The following is a 20,024-nucleotide window of genomic DNA, read 5'->3' as shown; positions in this document are numbered from 1 at the left end:
TCTCAGGCGCTGCTCAATTGGCCGTGCGGTCATACGGTTCCCGGCGGCTGGCGTAGTTCCCACGGAGCGCGGAGGCGCCACGAATGCCTGGCCAGCGGAGTCGTGAGCATGAGAACCAACTGAAGGTTAAGCGATCTCGCGAGCCGCCTCCCGGCTCTCAAATCACGCTCTTGGCAACAGCCAGGGCGGGCGTGGGAGTGGCCCCTGCGACCTGGGCAGCAAATGAGGCTACCCCAGGCGGAGCGGAGGCGATGGGCCTCCTCATCCCGGGTTAGACGTGTATCCAGGGGAGGCGGAGAGCCCTGCCTCTGGAAGACACGAGGAAAAGTATCTAGACGTTGAAAGAAGGCGTAACGCCGACGTGGGGCGCTTTTTGGGCGTCAATGAGTCAACGATGCTCTCTCACTATTGAGAAAAACAAGAAGGCCATCACGGAGTGTTTGGCTCCTCTTCTCTACTGCATTCCCCGGGCTGTAAACATCAAGAAGATGGAGACCGAGTTAACCTTTTGGGTCAAGGACGGGATCAGATGGTAGGGGGTGGAAACGGGAGGTGGGGTGGGTGGGGGGCGAGAGAGAGACAGTTCCGAAGCTGAAGGCCATCTCTAACCATCCCAAATGCAGTACAAGCGTCTGGTGGAAACCACTAGGAAGGGCAACCCAGATAAATTTCATGGGGAAAAGGGGTGGCTTGGGAAATCTTTACAGTTTGTGAAATTAAATGCCCAGTGGGCACCTAAGTACTTCAGGCAACTCCAGAAACTGATGAGAGCCAGAACCTATGTGCCTCACCGGGTCTTCCGTGCCAAGGGCAGGAGCTTGTTTTGGAAGTGCACCCTTAGTGTACTTTTAGGGGGAAAATACAATCTAGAAGTCTTAGAGGAAGCTAAGAACAGGATTTTCCTCATTTTGTTGTGCCGATGCTGCAAGTGACAAAAAGATAAAATAACTGCTGCTTTATAAAGACCCTAATCTTGTCTTTTATTTTTTATTTATTTTATTTATTATTTTTTTTAATATATTTTATTGACTTTTTACAGAGAGGAAGGGAGAGGGATAGAGAGTTAGAAACATCGATCAGCTGCCTCCTGCACACCTACTGGGGATGTGCCCGAAACCAAGGTACATGCCCTTGACCGGAATCGAACCTGGGACCTTTCAGTCCGCAGGTTGACACTCTATCCCCTGAGCCAAACCGGTTAGGGCCTACTTGTCTTTTAAAAAAATATATAATTCATTTTTTTACAGAGAGGAAGGGAGAGGGATAGAGAGTTAGAAACCACCAGCTGCCTCCTACACACACCCTCCTGGAGATGTGCCCGCAACCAAGGTACATGCCCTTGACCAGAATCGAACCTGGGACCCTTCAGTTCTCAGACTGACGCTCTATCCACTGAGCCAAATTGTTTAGGGCCCCCTTGTCTTTTGGAAAAAAATGAAAAAACAACAAAAACTCTTCCTGTTTCCTGGCAGTCACCGGACTATCAGTAACTGCTGCCCTCTTTTGGGATTGGTTTCATAATTGTTTTATCCATCAAGCCCAGATTTATTTAACAAAAAAACCTTGAATTCAGAGTATTGCTAATTTTGGACAGAGGTCTCAATCACCCAGACTTATTATTATCCTAGCATGATACTATGTGTTTCTCCCTCTGGGAGGCACTGGCTATCATCAACTCTTGGATCAGGGAATAATTGAAGCATTCAGGAGGTATTACACCAAGCATATGTTTGACCACTTTGCTGACTGTATTGAAAAAAAAAACACCTTGTCTTAATTTGAAAGAAACATGGCAACAAGTACAACATTGCTGATACTTTGGTGGTGATAAAAGAGGCAATGGATGATATAAAACCAGCTACTCTTTTTTTTTTTTAATATATTTTATTGATTTTTTACAGAGAGGAAGGGAGAGGGATAGAGAGTTAGAAACATCGATGAGAGAGAAACATCGATCAGCTGCCTCTTGCACAGCCCCTACTGGGGATGTGCCCGCAACCAAGGTACATGCCCTTGACCTGAATCGAACCTGGGACCCTTCAGTCCGCAGGCCGCCGCTCTATCCACTGAGCCAAACCGGTCAGGGCAAAACCAGCTACTCTTACTAAAGTCTGGTGGAAGCTTTGGGATGATGTTGTGAATGATTATGCATGTTTCCCTAGAAGACATTGGGGAGAAAAAATCAGAGTCCACAAAAATGGATGGGCTTTAAATTCATCAATATCGATGAAAATAATAAGTTACTCTAGTTTCAAGTTTTGGTGATAAGAGTATAGATAAGGAAGAAGACAAGTCTCCAGAATTAGAGGTAAAGATGAACCTGAGGAAATTGAATACTGTCTTACACTCTGCCTAAGTCTTCATTGATACTGCAATTAATATGGATCCTTTCCTGGATTGAAATTGGCTTTTAAAAAAAGTTTTGATAAATTGTTGTATATCTATAAAAAGGTGCAGGAGCTTCAAAATAAAGGAGTTGAAGAGAAGGAAGACACATAATATAGAGGAAATGTGGATGAAGAAGATGGATACAGAATGAGTCTAGGGGAGTCTGAGCCTGAGTCTAAATCCTATTAGGAGGAGGAAAAGTTAGAGGATAGGAAGCCTCCAGAGGAACAGTCTGGGCCTTCAAGCAGTGGCACTAAGAATCATACTATAACCCTGACTGGTTTGGCTCAGTGGATGGAGCGTCGGCCTGCGGACTCGAGGGTCCCGGGTTCAATTCCGGTCAAGGGCATGTACCTCGGTTGTGGGCGCATCCCCAGTGGGGGGTGTTCAGGAGGCGGCTGATTGATGTTTCTCTCTCATCGATGGTTTTGGCTCTCTATCCCTCTCCCTTCCTCTCTGTAAAAAATCAATAAAATATATTTTTAAAAAATCATACTATAGCTGAAAAATCTGCCAAAACCAGAAATGCAGGATTGGACTTCTGGAATCTAACCTTGGAATGGAATTTGGAAAGGTTAAAGGCGCCTTAGTTGAAGGAAGAAGAGATTTCAGAGGCAGTTTCTTCCAAATAACAGTTAATTTCTTGCTAGTCTTGGCGCTGTTGCCCCCACATCACCTTCAGAATCATGACCATTATTATAATCCATATCATTTCGTTGTTAAACAAGCATTTATAAGCCTAAATTGTGTGGGGTTTTGTGCTAAACCTGGGGACATCATCTCAGGATTTAAGGTAAATGGTCATTAACCGGTGGCCTTTCTTAATAAGGTAATAGGCATCCAAGATCACAGTCTTGAATATAAAGGTTTTCTTAGGACACTGGGCCTCATTTACTGTAACTCTGTTTTCCCCCAGATATTAAGTTCTTCCATTGCAAATGGAGATTTTCTAAGTTAACAATAGTTGCCATGAGAATACTTGCTCTTGAAATGCTGACATGGTCTTACATTTTACAAAGCACTTTTACATTAATCTACTCTGTTAACCCTCACTTGAGACCTATGAAGGTCCATCAGCCCATCCTTCACCAAGCCCCATCCCCCCCAAAGCTCAGAGAGGTTAAGTAAGCTGCCTGAGTCTGCACAGCTAATGATGTAAAAGATAAGAGTAGGGCTGCAACTGATTTATTTGTCAGACACTGCTAGATGTCCATCATTCCTTTGAGAATTCATAGTCCCAGGGAATGGGACAAAACAGGAGAACAGGTAATTTAAAACAATCAGGCTGTGAACTGGCAGCCCACAGGCCAGATTTGGCTACCAGATATGTTTTGTTGATGCTGCTCAGTTTAAAACGGTTTTGAATTGGTTTCCAGTGCCCCCCTAATGCCTTTCTGTTTAAGGTACTATTTACATACAATACAATTCCATTAAAGTGTACATTTCATAGAGTTTTTTAACACTTGTGGAACTACCACCACAACCAAGATATAGAACAGTTCCCTTAATTTTAAAAAGTTTACTTGTGTCGTGTGCACTCAATCCCTTCTCCTGCCATAGGATATTTCACATTAAAGGGCTGGATTAAAAAATTGGAAACCCTGACAACAGTGGACTCTGCACTCCTGAAGGGCAACAGTCTTTAGCTTGCTGCTTTGCTTATTTGCATCTCCCCATAGTTGATGTTAAATGTTGCAACAGAAGTGTGTGCCAAATGCCTCAGGGGAACACAGGACCTGGGATTAACTCTGGGAAAGGCTGCACAGAGCAGCTGAGTGAGTTCATAGGGAGAGCAGTTGGGAGCAAGAGTGTTCTAAACCCAGGAGGATTAGAAGGGAGATCCCGGAGAGGGGGCTGATATGGGGGACAGGAAAGCAGCAGAGGGTATCTCACTTCTTGTTGGCTGGATGGGCTGTATAAAGTGGAAGAGTTTAGTGTATATGTCTTAGTGTTTGTGTGTTTTGCTTTCTGAAGGTTTTGTTTACCCAAGAAACTTACGTCTTTTTATCTACATCTCTGGGGATTTTAAGGTATTTTTGTTGTTGTTGTTGGCATGGGAAGGGAAATTTTGTATTTTATTTTTGTAAGGGTTATAGGTCTGCGTGTGGTGCTTGGGTTGTATGTAGAATCTAGGGAGAGGGTTGCCCAGAAAAAATTTCTCACTCTTACCCCGCCCCCTCCACTATCTCGTTCCAACCAGCCTGCCTGGGGCGGGGCAGTAGGGCAGGCAGCAGGTGGGAGGGTGGGGGCAGGGAGGACGGTTTAGGCCGTAAATTCCCGCCCCCTGCCGGCAACTCAGCCAGAGGCCACATTCGCTGCTGCTGTGCCGCTAAATTACCGGCGACGCCATGGATAGGCTGGGCTCACGGTGTCCTCTGCCAGGCTACCCTCGGCCCTCTGTCCTTTTATGCCTCCTGGTGAGTGCCCACGCTACGACCTTACCTCCACCCTGGGAACTGAGGGGAAAAGACACACTTCCCTTTACTGCTCTTGGCATTTTGAGCTGGGGGCAGGCAGGTAGGGGATGGACAGGAAAAGCCCTGGAGGCACCCCCCGGTATCCTGGAGACTGTGGTGTGGTTCTTTCTGAAGCTTACTAGCTCCCCTTCTTCACTCTGTCAGTAGGGGTGGCTGGGCTGTTTCATTGCCAGGGAGGTGCAGGGGTATCTGGTGGTGAGTTCTTGCCTAAGGGTCACTTGATAGATTGTTTTCTTTCTGTTGCAGTTACCATGTTGCCTTTATGGGGGCTTTGTTTCTGTCTTAGAAATATCTTAGAATGTTAAGGTTGGGAAGTGACCATTTACAGAGTATCTCCAGTGGTGGAGGTGGTTCCGGAGATGGGGAGAGTCAGAAGCCTAGGGTCTAGCCCAGCTCTGATGATCACTTCTGGGTGATTTCTACTTCCTTCCGACTCTGATTTCCTCATCTGTAGCAATTGGCACATATCAGTGGCTCTTACCCTTTTGGGGCCTGTAGGTTTTCTTGATTATCTTTCTAGAAAGTTCTGGATTTGTACACAAGCAAACTGTATAGATAAACACAATGTTGTAGTCTTTCAGAATATTCATGGATTCCTTCAAACTAGGTGGGTTATAAATTTAGGTGAATTACAAACTTAGAACCACTAGGTGGTTTCTGAGGCCCCCTTTGCCTTAACACAGACTATAAAGTCAACCATAACCTCTTAGAGGCTATGCAAATATTCTAGGACCAAAAAAAAAAAAAAAAGGAAAAAGGCAGAATAAAATGCAAAAATAACTGAAACAATACATAAAATACTTTTTAAAAATGTAAAAATAGAAAAGGTATGTAGTAAAAGACAAATAGGAAAATGTTGAGTAGACTTAAAAATTCTATCTTAAAATGTTCCTATTAGGGAATATTGTGATGTGTATATCTTCCATCAATTTTGCATTCATATAATGTCACTTTCTAATATATTGTAGCCCAGCCTTGGTTCCAGGTTGACCTTTCATGCTTCTGACACTTTGTTGATATGGTCCACAAACATTTCTCAAGCCCATACTCCCTGTCAGAATGGTAGAGTGCTGGGAATACAGAAATGAATGAGACTGAAGAGCATATGTCTAATGGAGGAGACATGTAAACAACTATCTGTATTTCAGTGTGACCAGTGGTACAGCAGGAGGATGTTTAGCAGCAATTCTGGCCTCTACCCAATAAATACCAATAGCATCTCTTCCCCAGTCATGACAATAGAAATTATCCCCAGACATTGCCAGATGACCCCTGGGCGTACAAAATTGCCTTGAGAACCATTGGATTAAGTGAAGCCGAATGGGCCCCACTATATCAATTCCTAGTTGTGTTCATTGTGGTTCCAAGAGCCCTGAATGGGAGGCAGGAGTCTTGGATGTAAGTCTTAGTTCTGTTGCAGAGTTTCTAAATGTTCTGCCTCAGTTATCTTATTTGTTAAATTTAGGGTTATCTTAGATAATACTTGAGAGCACAGCTCTCAGTTTCAGTAGCACAGGTCACATTGCTTTAGAATTAGGCTACTTTTTCCACTAGCCTATCCATGGTGCCTAGCACATATCATATACACTTGAATGGAGGGGAAATTAACTCCTCAAACATCAAGAGATGTAAGAACTTAGTACTTTGACTTTGAGCTCACCTAAGAGTTTCAATATATTTTGGGTGAGCTTATATTTAATCTTAGCTGTGTTGCTAATCTTATTATTGCTTATTACTTGCTGGCTGGAATGCTCAGATCTTCCCTCAGAGTGGCTTTTTTGGTTGGGGGACAGGCCATTGTTCCTTTTGTTTGGAGTCTGTGCTAGAAGCTACCATAGAGTCATGTAGTGGACTCCTTACAGTGTTCCAGTCTGCCCAGTTCTCTGTTAAAAGCACTGCTAACAAAGACTTGTCTTTTTCACAAGACTATTTAGTCTTAATAATAACATCTTCCTGATGAATTAATTCACTAGTCTGCAAGTATTTATTGAGAACCTGCTGTGTGCCATGAACTGTGCTGGGGATACAGTGGTGAGCAAAGCATGAAATTCAATTTTATTGAATTTGTGATTACAAATTATTTTTCCTATCTCCTGTGAGCCCATAGCAACTGAGATAGGCAGCACAGTGTCATAATCTCCACTTTCTAGATAAGGTTTATAGAAGGAGAGGTGGTAACTTGTGGAAGGCCACAGGCAGCAGTAGTCACACTAGGATTTAAATCCTATTGTGCACACATACTAAAAGCTTTCGAAGTCTGGGTGTGTTTTTTCTTGCACGGTCACTGGTTTAGTTCAGTGGACTAGTATGTTGAATTGGTGGTTTGGTGGAGGTAGTGGGAGGGAATGAGAAAACCCAACCCTGACAGGCCTGTAGTCAAACTGAAGCTGAAGACAAAAACGCTGCTCAGGCCCTGCCAAGAAGTAGGAGGCAGGACTTAGGCAATAGCATAAAAGGAGTGGGAGGACAGAGGTTTATTTGAGCAAGAAAGAAGCCCTGGGCGGGAGGCAGGAGAAACACCCTCTTGTTCAGCCTGGCTTAAGTCACAGTGGGACTCCTTGCAAGCTGCCTCTCTCTGTTAATGACTCCATTATATTCCACCAGCAGAGAACCTGGGAAGGAAGGTGTTTTCCAGTTCTTTTCATTTCTTCTTATTTTAAATGTTTATCATTAAAATAGTAAGAAAAATCTCTTGAGTGCCTTTTCCTTTCACGTTGTCACTGCTGTCATCTTAGCTTCAAGTCTTTTTCCTGGATTATTGTAATGGCCGTGTAAGTAGGCTATCACTGGTCATTCTCCCTCCTCTCTCCTGGTACCCTACTCAGCTTCACTATATTATTACTCTGCTACTTAAAACCTCCAAAAATACCATACCACTTGAGTACAAACTCCAGTCTCCTTAGCCTGACCCTTTTCTCTCTAGTTGTAGTCAGTTTCATTTCCTCCTGACCTCATACCCACAGACTAAGACCCATGCAGACTCTAACTCATCTATCCCTTAACACCTCTTGAGTTTGTACATATTACTATTTGCTTAGCATGTGTCCCTCTCCTCTTATAATCCCACTTATCATTCCAGATTCAACTTAGATGAATCTTCTCTTCCAAGCCTTTTTCTACTCCCTCAGGTAGAGCCTTCCTTATGGTCCCTGAGTGCTCAGTTTAGTAGCACAGGTTGCATTGCTTAGAATTAGGCTACCCTTTCCACTAGCCTACCCAGTGCCTGGCACATACACGAATGGAGGTGAAGGTAACTCCTCAAACATCATTAGCTGTAAGAGCTTATCATTCATTATAATCTCCACAGGATGATAGTTCAGTGGATGCCAGTTGGCATTACCTTCATCAGAATGGATTTCCCGTCGTCCAGACTTGAGTCCTAATCCTGGCTTCAGCCAAATAAAAGCTATGTGATTTTGAACAAGCTTCTTGATTTCGGAGCCAATTTTTTTTAATCATCTGCAAAATGCAGAGGTAAATATCTAGACAGAACTTTGTTGAAGTACTAAAGCTTAAGATCCCAGGAATTATTTTTTTGGATGGGGAATGGATATGAAAAAATGATGCCCAGCCCTGGTTCCAATCTGCTTGAGCAGGAGATAGCGAATTGTCATGTCACTGCTGACTTGTGCTTTTTCCCACCATTTAGATCCTGACAGCTTCTTTCCTGACTTACCCCATGCTCAGGACCCTTAGCCTGCAGCTCCATTCAGCTGTCACTGGCAGTTATGTCTCCGGCACTTACTCCATCGTCTTTGTCAACTGTCCCAACGAGCAAATTGCCAGAGATATTGCCAGGTATGGTAAAGGGGCTTAGGTGCTGCCCCAGGAGGCTCAGGGAGCTACCAGGATGCTATCTGGGGCCACTTTTAGGCCCTTCTTCTGCTTCTGACAATCCTGTCCATCCAGTGATGAACTACACAGCTGAATGATTTGATGGATCCTGCTGCTGGGCCTAAAATGTTGAGTGGCGTATTGGGGGGCATATAAGGAGACGACACCCAGAGGGATGTATGGCTTATCCAAGGTGTTAAGAGAAACAGTGGAATCCTACCTGTTGAGAATTTAAGTCTCCTCATTCCTGGCCCATCGGTCTTTCTTCTTGGAGATATTCTCTTTGCTCAGTCCCAGAGGTGCTCACTATGACAGTGAGGAGGAGGAGGAGGCAGTCATTCCAAATATTTAGAAAATTTCTAGAAGCAGCTGTGTTATGGTGGAAGAACACTGGACTTGAAAGCAGACCAGAGTTTCAGTCTTGGCTCTACCACTTACCGTGTTAACTTGGGCAAGTCACTTCCCTTCTTTAAGCATTAGTAATTTGAATGTAGTAGGTACTCAATAAATGTCTGTGGTATCTGGATTTTGCCCCCTTCATTTCTCTTTATAGATGTAGCTTTGGAGAGGGTTAGTGGGACTGGAGGATAATGGATTTGGCTCCTTGATCCCTTTCTTCTTGATCTAAAACTCAACATTCTTGAAGTTGATGATAGACTAGGTTATAGTGTTTTCAAATGTTGAATCTGGTCTTTGGGAGCAAACAGCCTCCACATTGTTGGTCACAGGTTAGCCTTGCATTTGATTCCATCTCTCTTTCCTCCAACCAGAATGTGTATTTTCCCTCGTTAACATTACCTTTGAAGAACAGCTCTTACCTAAAAGAACTATAATTACTCCAGAGATACCCATGGTATTCAGTAGCTAGGAATTGAAAACCCTCCTGATACTCCTGCTATACCGAGGGTCTGAATTCTTTTCTCTGGACTCCTGGACCAGCCATCTGGGTCCTGTTAAGGAACAACTTCAGCTGACATCTGTGAAGTTCAGTCTTGGGAGGAAAATCATCCTAATGGCTTCATTCCAACTGGTTGAAAGGCCAGTTCAGGTAAATGGATCAGTATCAGCTTGGAGAGAGATCTCTATTTTCTACTTGCATCCAAGGTTGTTGATGAGCAGTCAGGTGTTTATCAGGGGCTCATTCCTTTGTAGGAAACACTTTTTCTCTCTGATAATTTTTAGGATTCTCTGTTTATCTTAATGTTCAGCTATTAATTTGTTAACTATTCTTTCTATATTCTTTCCTTGTCTGCTCCTTTATTCTGCATACTGGGAGAATTTCTGAGCCCATTCTTCTCTCTTATTTGCTTCTCATTGGTATCTATTTTTCTATTCAGCCCTTCTATTGAGTTTTTTGTTTAAACGATTAGTTTTCCTTTTCAGGATTTCTAATTATTCTTTCATAACCAACTACTCACATTTCATCAATATCAGATCCTATAATCTGATTTTATTTTATGGATGCAATAATCTTGCCTTATCTTTCTGTAGATATTAATTATACTTATTTTTAATTTTTCCAGCTTTATTGAGATAGAATTGACATATAACATTTTAAGTATAAGGAGTACTCATGATGATTTGATACATGTATATATAGCAAAATGATCAGCACAATAAGATTAGCGAGCACATCCATCACCTCACACAGTTACCTTTTTCAGGAGTGAGAACTTTTAAGATCTACTCTCTCAGCAACTTTCAAGTAGTTGTAATTATGTATATAATTATAGGAATCTGAGATTATACTTATTTTTAAATCTTGGTTTTGAATGTACTGTTAGCTGATCCTCTTATGTAAATTCATTTGTTGAATTTTTGTTTCTCTTGGTATTGGCTTTCCTCAGATGCTTTGTGATTCTTAAGTGTAACCTCTCATCTTTTTAGCAATGTTGGTGGGGAGTCACGGGAACAGCTGCAAGGAATGCTATTCGCAGAACTGTTTTCAGTGTGAGTGTGGTTTGGGGGGACATTCCACAGACTGAGGTGCCCTGGTGACTGGTCTTCTGGGTATGAATTCTCCCTTTTATCCTTGGCCATCACCAGCTAGTACATTGTTTTGCCTTTCCCCCCCAAAGTGCCTACACTTACTGCTCCTTCCTGGAGACAGACACCCCATTTTTGCTGTGGGCCATGGGAGATTTGGGGCATCCACCTGCTCCTGCCGTGGCATTCTGGCAGTTCACCTTGCTGGTTGCCTCCAGTTCCTGCCTGCTCTGGTTCCCATTGCCCCAGGTACCGACTGTTGCTCTTATCTCTGGGGCGGTCCCCCTGTGTGCTCCCTTGCTGTGTCTCGGGGCTGCCTTTTATTCTTTGGGGCTTCCTCATAGTTGCTGTTACAGGAAGTGTTCTCGTTACTGTGTTCTAAAATCTGAAGGGGCGTCTTTAGTGATGTGGTTATGAGGCAATGGATTTTTTTTCTAGAGGTTTAACTCACTTCCTGTGTTTGCATGCCACCTTCAGAACTAATAAAATGTAATTTCTCAGCAAATGATTGAGGGAGCAAGACTCGCAGCAGTTACTTAAACACATTTGTGCCATGTGCCTCTCCTTATGGTCAGGGATTTATTTAGCTCCTAGAACTTTGCAGAGGAATGAGGTGGTGGTGATGCCACATTAATGTGGAGCCTTAAATAGAGAGCACTGTTTAACCTGGAACCCCAGGGAAGAGAAAGTAGGTCGGTTCTCTTGGCAGCAGCTGGAGGAAGGAGGGAACAGTGAGCAGAGCTCAGATGAAGTTTATTTGGCAAGGCCTGATTCTGAGGGCTTGAGGTTTGATGTTTGGGGACACTTCTTTGCATCAGTGACTTGGTGGTGCTCCTATTTCTATGACACCTGTACTAGTTCAAGCCCTTTGTATTGTGTTCACCAGGGTGCTGCATAGGAATCTGAGATTATCAGACCAGGAAGTCCAATCTGTAGTCTGTCAAAAAAAAATAAAAAAGTCTTAGAGGTCTGCAAAGGTGATGATCGTGTGCTTAGGGCTACGATAGAAACCTCTACAAAAAAAAGGTGAAACGAGCCTATATTTGCCAAAGACAAACACAGTTATGATGTTTTTTTTCTAAAGATCAAAAGCACCGAGCGCAGCCTGATACATACCTGTGGGATAGAAGCAGAGGTGGCATAATGAAAGGAGTTCTTGGTGGTGAAAGGGTTGGAAGCTACTGGTTGAACCATTTTCTCATTGTACAGCAGGAGAGTCAGGTTGAGTGAGGGGACATGCCTGTCTTGGAGAGGTGCTTAAATACTTATTCCTGGAATGAGAAAGAATTTGCATAAGGTCACACAGCCATACTACTGCAGGGCCAGGAAAAGAACCAGGTCTTCTTCTCTGTCCAGAGTTAATCCCTATTCCCCAGGCAGACTGGGCCTGTCATTAAAAGTGCCAGGAGTTTGGGGTCGGGGGCATTCTAAATGATTATCTAGCTCCCAGGAATGTCTATACCTTGTTCCTTCTCTTAAGGTCCTGGACACTTGCCCCACTGACTGTCACTCTCTTTGCTTTAGGGCTATACTGGATAAGAAGCTGGCTGCCTCTGTGAACATCCTGCCCAAGGCATCCTCATTGTGAGTTTTGCTGTGGCTAGTGGAAGGTCAGGTCCTAGCTGGTGGGATGGGTACTGAACTAATGGGGAATTGTAAAAGAACATCTCAGAGGCATTTAATTAATCAACACTTCACTGGTGATTTCTATTCAAAGGAAATGAACCAGTGTGTTTATGTCATCCTATGAACAAAAGCAAAAATGTGCTGTTGTGTGTATAGAGAAAGGAGGGGAAACCCTCCAGTTTAGGAACAATGAGTCCTGCTTGCACATTCTTTGTTTAGATTAATTAGTTTGCTATTAGCAAGGAAGCCAGAATGGGCATTCCATCCCTGAGCGAGGCAAGTAGGGCTATCAAAGGAGATAATCTCCATTGCTTTTAGATTCTTTGGGAAACCGAGAGTTTGGCATATGTGACAGGCTGTTTCTGTGCCTTGCCTGTCTTTCATTTCATTGACACCTTTATTTTAGTTAAGTCTGGTCTGTCCCATTTCTTTCATTAAAATCGTTTAGCATCCCACTACACCTTGTGCAGGATTTGTCTTGTGCCTTAAACGCTCTGATTAGCCTGTTCCTCATCTTCCCTCCTGGAAAGAGAGAGAGAATAAGGGCATGGCATGGGGAGGGAAGGACAGATGGGGAAGAAAATAATATCTACTCTGAAGGTCAAAACAGAAAAATGCTATATAGTTAAAGCTCCTCCCACTTGCCAACATTGCCATTGCCTCAGTGGCTCACATCATTTATTGCTATGGCTCCCAAGTTTGGCTGTGCTTCCAATTCCTGAGCTCCATTCTAGGTCTCCTTAATCAGTCCCTCTGAGGGTGGGGCTTGGTTCTTCGAATTTTTAAGAAGTGGAATAGGTGATTCACATAAAGCCAGTCTGGGAACCAATGCTTGGGACCTAGAACAGAATTTCAGCCTGGCATTCCCTTCAGATGGCCTATAATTGATCCTTTTACCATGGCTCTGTGAGGCAGGGCCAGTGGCTTAGGTCATCTTAGATTTCCCCTGGGTTAGTGTAGATATTTTCAGGCCAAATTTCTTTCCCTTCCCTTCACGTGATGCTGTTCTCATACTCTTTTCTGAATGTCATCACTGACTTTTAACGTTTGGACTTGTCTCCATGTCTTGTAAGGCTCACTTCTTCCCTGAAGCCTCCTCTGCTTCTTATTTGTCCTTTCATGGGCACTCAACATTGAGAGTCAGTGGTAAAAGTAGCCCCATTCCATAGGATGGGGAGGGGCCTGGAAGCCATGAGTATAGAATAGTGTTGAAAAAGCCAGAGATGCCCAGTTTGGAGGAGAGAAAACGTAGGAGTTTCTGTACAGTAGGAGAGTCAGGTTGACTCTCCTGAGGTGGTTCTCCATATGGAAGTTGGGGAAAACAACTGGGTGGCAGATGTTGACACACCATAAGAAAAACCACCTCATGTGAAAACCTTTAAGGTAGATGGACTTCTTCAAGCAATGGCGAGCCTCTCACCTCCAGGAATGTTTAGGCAGATGCTAGAAGCATGCATTAGAATGATTGGACTAGATGACCTGTCATGCCTTGGCCAACTGTAGATTTCTTTATGTGGACTTGGAAAGATTTTAAAGTTTCCACCTCAGTAAGTCACCTAACTGGGCCAGGTTTGACATTTCAGTGGGCTTGTTTTATGAGCATCATACTTTGATCTTGTTCTCGTCTCCAGGTACTTTTGGAATGGAGAAATAGAAGAAGCCACTGAGATTCTGTTGGTGAGTAAAGTTGGGTTTGGGGATGGGCCTTGATATGGAAAGAGTGAGAGCATAGCCTTTTTCCCAGGTTCCAATGAAAAGTTAGCAAAGATCAACTGATGGAGGTTCTTGCCTTAGATTCATTTGCAAGTTAGTGACAGGGCCTGGTGACCTAGAGGGAATGCTGTCTCCTAAGTAGCCAGATGAGAAAATGAGCAGCTGCAGAGCTGGGCTGAGGTAAAGCAGTGTTTTGTTTTTTTCTTTTACAGTTAATAAAGACAAAGACTTCCAAGGTCCGCATGCTGTCCAGCTATGTCAGGTAATACTGGCGCCTCTTCTCAGACAGGACCACTCCAGGGATGAAGTGAATGGGTGTGGAAGCAGGAAACCTAGTAACAAACCTTCCGTATGACCCTGGACAGGGGCCTAACCCTCAGATTCTCCGTATGTAAAATGAGAGGCTAGAGTGAGTGAGTTTAAAACAGCAGTTCTCAAAATTTTGGTCTCAGGATTCCTTTACACTTTAAAAAATTATCAGGGACCTAAAAGAGCTCTGTTTATGTGGGTTATATAAAAGTTAACTATGTTAGAAATTAAAACTAAGATTTTTGTAAAAATTAACAATAATAAAACCATTAGTTATTAATGTTGTAAATAATGCATTTTTATGGAAAGTAACCATATTCCACCACCCCCCAAAAGTGAGAAGAATGGCATCATTTTACATTTTTTGCAAAATACGGCTTAATAAGAAACATCTTTAAGTACTGGGACACTTGGAAAGCTCATGGTGATAAATTCAAGTTTTCCAAACTTCTAATTTTTGCTTGAAAACATAATTTTTTTAAATTGGCAACACGTAATGTAAATTGTCTTCGAGTGATGGACTCACGTTGTTCATGTCTGAGACAGTGTCTATCTAATCCTCAAATCTGAGTAACCATGATTTGTAAAAATGACAGTTTACAGTAACTCAGGCTTAAAAATGGTGCTCCATGAGAAAGTCTGGTTTTAGCTTGTGACTCAGTCGGACAAGTGTAGGACATATTGAATTGAGGCACAAGCACGGTGCTTTCTGTATACTTCCCATGTTGTCACACAGGGCTAAAAATACATGTACTCAAGGGTCAAAACTGAATAAAAATTGTAATTTTTACCACTTTGTCAAGGATGTTCTTAAGTGAATTTGACTTTATGCAAGTGCAGGTGTGTACAGTTTGGTGCCATCGTCTTGATGCATGTGCTAAGGTGCTAGCAGTTTTACCCATCATCACTTTTGTATCATTAGTGCAAATGTCAACACGGTGAAAAGATAAATAACAAATTAGCATTATTATGAATGAATGGACTCATGGAACTCCTGAAAGAACCTTGGAGTTGCCCAGGGGTCAATGGGCCTTACTAGTTTCAAGCCCTACCATTCAAAGTGTGGTTCTGGAATAATTGGCATCGCCTGAAAGCTAATAGAGCTGCAGAGTCTCATGTTCACCCTAAACCTATTGAACCCAACTGCATTTAACATGATCCCCAGGTGATTCCCATGCACGTTAAAAGCTTGAGAAGGACTGGTCTAAACAATACTGGCTAATAACTATTATCCCTTGGAGGTGTCTTTCAAATTACCAATTTAAGCCCCACTTCAGATTGGGACTTAATTGATCTAAAATGGGGATCAGATACGTTCTTCAGAAGCACCCGGATTGACTCTGATGTGAGGCTAGGGTGCAAGTTACTTACTGGATGATGAAACTCTTTTCCTTCACTCCCACCAGGATCCTGTGAATAGATGGCTATACCCGGGCCTCAGAGCTAGTGGTAGAGAAGGCCCTGTGTTACCACCTTAGCAGAGGTGGGGGAATAGGCACCTTTGGGTAGAACCGGCACTACCAAGAAACCACAGCTTATCTGGTGAGGGACAGCCTCATGGTTAAGATGGTGAAACCCAGAGCTTAACCTCCAGTGTCACCTCTTGACTCCACTTGCTAGGTGTAGCTGAAGTGTATGCACATGAGTTAGATTTTCTGTGCCTCAGTTGCCCATCTATAAAATGTGGGCCATAATGGACCCTTGGGATGAATGTATGTGAGGGAGACACATGAAGCGCTCCACCAGTGGCAGCTCTTACTGCGAACGTGTTACAAATGTCCTACTCTCTCTCTGAATACTGTGTGTTTGCTTATAAAAACACATACACTGGCCCAGGTGTCCATGAAATAAGAAAATTAATTGTCCTGGGGCACCAGGTAAAATTACCCAGCTTACCCTGAACGTGTAAGCACCTGGGCACATGCTGTGATGCGTGTGTCTCAGGAGAACTTGACAGCGTCTCATTCTGCAGGAAGGAAGCAGAGGATTATGACTCCCTCTGACAGATGGGAAACTGAAGCCCAAGGCCTCACGTTCCTTCAGTCTGGAAAATGAAGAAAACTTGCATGGTGTGCCGAGGGCCAAGTGAAAGAAGGGGGGAAAGGGAGAGGTTCCTGTGGGTTTGGATGTCAAGAGAAATCCCTTGGAAAATGTCAGTGGTGGTTTGGTCTTGAGGGATCAAGAGGATTTTGATTGATGAACAGGAGCAGGGAGAACTCTCTAGGTGGAGCAGAGAATACAGCGGTGTCAGGGTGGGTGGTGGTTGGGGAAGGCACAGTGATGAGTGTGGGATAGTAATAGGCAGCAGCTAACATTCAGTGAATGCACAGTACCAGTCAGTGTACCAGCTACGTGCTCTATGTACCTTGTCTCATTTAATCCTCAGTGATCCAGTCATGTAGGTGCTATTTTCATCCCCTCTTTTGTAGGCCTTTAGAGAAAGCAAGTGATTTATTTCTCCATGGTTACATAGCTAGTAAGGGGCAGACTTAGAATTTGAACCCATGTCTGTGAGACTGTAAAGCTATCTGGCCAAACTCACCACTGTAGATAGTGGTGGTGGGTTACGGAGGTGGACAGGGGATGCAGCAGATTGCAGAGGCCTCAAGGGAGGCTGGCCTGCTGGGTTTTATCGCCTCACTGATGCTAATCATAGTCACTCACAGGACTCTGCTCTCTTCCCAAAGGCTGGTGCATCCTTTCGAGATCCCAGAGGTCTTCAGTCTCCCTATGGACCAAGGAGATGTGCACTATTTGAAGTGGCTGGAGGAGGGCATGGAGGAGGACTGAGGGGCCTTCTGTGGATCCTGCTGGCTGCCGCTCGTCTTCATCAGCTGCACTCGGGGAAGGAGGCCTCTTTCTGCCTCCCAGCATCTCAGGATTCCGTTTTTGTCAGCACAGAGGAGCTAAGTAACTTGTAGAGGATGAAGGGCCGAGGCTCCTGAGGCTGTAAGAGGACGCTGGGCCAATCGGGCCACGCAAGAACCCAGTGGAGCGCGTCTCTGAGTGCTTCCTGCTTACAGGTGGCCGAGGTGAGGGCAAGGAGGGTGTGTGGGGGACAAGGGGAGGTGGCAGTGAGGGTGAGGTTTGTCATCGGCAGCAGTCACTGGGCCACCTCAAGTGTCGGGTGGAATTACTCTCCTGGTTTTCAGGAGAAATAGACCCGGTGATCTGTTTACCTAGAAGTGTGTGGGTTGAAGGTCACCTTCTGGAGGAACTGGCAAGCACTTTATTCAAAAGGATGGATTGTGAATGGTGCAATTTCAGGGACAAGCAAGATTATTTCTCCTAGCTAAGGGTGGCACTTGTTATTCCTGAGTCCTGAGTAGCGGGTCCGGGAATGGGCTTCAGGAGTGTGTGTAGGACTGGGGAGATATTGGCACTTAGATACAGCTCGTGGGTTGGGAATTCATCTTGACCTTCCTAGCCTGAATGTGACCGGCATCAGAAGGTTCTGGTGCCTTGCTCAGTGGAGACAGGCTGGCTCAGTGGAGCACTGAAACTGAGCATCCTAAAGCAGAAAGAACCCTGGGGAACTTCCAGACCAGTGTTTCTCAGACTCGCCCACAGAGCCCAGAGGTTGACAGAGGTATGGGGATTGCCTGCCCTTCTCCACCACCTTCAGCCAGTGCAACAGAACTGTTAATTTAATGTATTGAGCTCGCATGAGATTTGTGGAGCTTTTAAAAAAGTTTTCGTCAAAAGTTATAAACCAGTGGTTTAAGCCTGTCTCCACTTTATGGGTTAAGTAGAGGAAATTGAACTGCACTGAGGTCCAGAAAGGGAGTGGCGTGCTGTTACTAACGGGACAGCCAGGCTGCCTACCCTGTGCCTGGTGCGCTCCTATCCCTGCTCCTTCCCAGGTGGAAGAGGGCATGGAAGGCCGAACCCCCAACTCTGATTCTTAACTTGATGCTGTTTACTGCCTCTTCCGAAGAGGCTGGATAATATCCCTTTCAGAGAGCCTGCTGCAGCCTATTCTAAAGGAAGATTTTTTAGTTCTTCATCTATGTGGTAAGTGGGTCTGGCACTTAAAAACATATTGCATTGCCTAATTCTACCCACTGATCTGGAGGTAGGTGATACTATCTTTATTCTGTACATAAGAGGATAGATTTAGAGTTCACTGATTTTTAGGGTCTGCATGACTCCATCTTGCATGGTTTGGCCTCTACCACAGTCCTCCCCAAACGGTGCTGTGGAGCTGGGGCCAGGACCTAGACCAATGCTTCCACATGGGATGCCTTCCCAGCATTTCTCAGGACATGTGCGTGTTTTGAACCAGAAATCTCCAGAAAAATCAGTTCAGGAAATGAGAAAAAATCTTAAAATTACCTGTGAATACGGAAGCTTAAAAGCATAGAGACATTACTGGTTTGAAGGAATCCATCAAATAAAAATATAAGAGCAAGAAACGCCAGTAAGCGGAGCTGAAGGTTAGGAGAAGCAGGGCAGGAGCATGTTGGAGTGAGATGGCTATTGTCTAATCAGTCTTGCTTGTGATTGTTGTGTCCTAAGTGTTATCCTGCAAATAAAATACGTTTATACAAAGTATACTTTATACAAATTCTATGAGCAGTGTGCCAAGTTAAAAGCTTTCAAAGCAAAATAAATTCTTACTTTAGCATTTTTGACACGGGATTCTTATACTGTTCACCTTGCCAGGATATTTGAATGTTACATGATTTGAAAACTATCCAGTAATGTCCCCTGGTTCCAGGGTTTAAATATTCCCTCTAGGCTCCAGTTCTTTGTAAATAAAACTAAGCTTGATATTATTTGTTAAACAAATTTTTCCAGATATTGGTAACAATAAGGAAAGAGTATTAAGAATGAAGTATTGCCCTAACCGGTTTGGCTCAGTGGATAGAGCGTCGGCCTGTGGACTGAAAGGTCCCAGGTTCGATTCCGGTCAAGGGCATGTGCCTTGTTTGCGGGCACATCCCCAGTGGGAGGTGTGCAGGAGGCAGCTGATCAATGTTTCTCTCCCATTGATGTTTCTAATTCTATCCCTCTCCCTTTCTCTCTGTAAAAAACCAATAAAATATATTTTTTAAAAAAAGAATGAAGTATTTTAAGAATAATTTGATGATTTAGGGAATTTCTGAGAATTCAAATTTCTTGCTCCTAAAGATTACTATTTGTTGTAGATTTGTAAACACTAACCCAGACCACAAAGAACCAGGCCCTCTCCAGCTTGGGGAGGACCACTGTTCTCAGGAGGGTCTATTTAGCTGCTCACTGTAGAACTCGAACTAGAAGCCAGGTCTCTCTTGACACCTGTGCCATTCACCATCTTTCCATTCCATCAGTGTCAGCTCAAAGAACAAGCCCTACATCCCCCACAACACCCCAGCTCCAACTGTAGTTTTGTCCCAAGGGCAATTCAAAGGTTGAAAGCGAAAGGATGGTAGATAAAAGGGGAAGCCATAGTTAATGAAGATTTTTAAGGGCAGATGTGAACACTTATGGGAATTAACAGGCTACACTTTACCCCTGAAACTACAGAATTCAGTTAGATCCTTGGTCGTCACCTCCCTATAGCTGACTTTTTCTCTCTCCAAACTTCCCCAAATGTAGAGTTTATTTAAAGTAACAACCCATCATATTTATTGGGTTATTACTTTAAACCCTCTCGACACCCAGGAACTGAATCCAGCAGGGGTTAGCTCTGCCATGGAAAGGGAGAGG

The 20,024-nt window shown here is 43.9% G+C and overlaps 1 protein-coding gene across 3 annotated transcripts; it reads left to right on the top strand.

Annotated features, from left to right (window-relative positions):
* Positions 1 to 6: 6 nt before the first annotated feature.
* Positions 7 to 19,169, top strand: LOC132212323 (protein CutA homolog). 3 transcript variants are annotated; one of them, XM_059657809.1, is made up of 6 exons: positions 7 to 532; positions 8,515 to 8,663; positions 12,210 to 12,269; positions 13,943 to 13,988; positions 14,237 to 14,286; positions 17,021 to 19,169. In XM_059657809.1, the coding sequence occupies exons 1-6, from the start codon at positions 530 to 532 to the stop codon at positions 17,121 to 17,123; spliced, it is 411 nt and encodes a 136-aa protein (XP_059513792.1). In that variant the 5' UTR covers positions 7 to 529; the 3' UTR covers positions 17,124 to 19,169. The 3 variants fall into 3 exon arrangements, with proteins under 3 accessions (XP_059513792.1, XP_059513793.1, XP_059513791.1); XM_059657808.1 differs by lacking the exon at positions 7 to 532 and adding an exon at positions 4,643 to 4,805; XM_059657810.1 differs by lacking the exon at positions 8,515 to 8,663 and having other exon boundaries at positions 12 to 532.
* The last annotated feature ends 855 nt before the right edge of the window (positions 19,170 to 20,024 follow it).

This window comes from Myotis daubentonii, chromosome 11, assembly GCF_963259705.1.
Source record: "Myotis daubentonii chromosome 11, mMyoDau2.1, whole genome shotgun sequence".
Lineage (NCBI taxonomy): Eukaryota > Metazoa > Chordata > Mammalia > Chiroptera > Vespertilionidae > Myotis > Myotis daubentonii.
Note: the sequence above shows the minus strand (reverse complement) of the source record. Positions and strands in the feature narration are given on the sequence as shown.

Coding starts and splice junctions, on each gene's coding strand:
- LOC132212323 (XM_059657808.1), top strand. CDS start 4,737: ATGGATAGGCTGGGCTCACGGTGTCCTCTGCCAGGCTACCCTCGGCCC. Junction 13,989..14,236: donor AAGCCACTGAGATTCTGTTG/GTGAGTAAAGTT, acceptor TTTCTTTTACAG/TTAATAAAGACAAAGACTTC. Junction 14,287..17,020: donor ATGCTGTCCAGCTATGTCAG/GTAATACTGGCG, acceptor CTCTTCCCAAAG/GCTGGTGCATCCTTTCGAGA.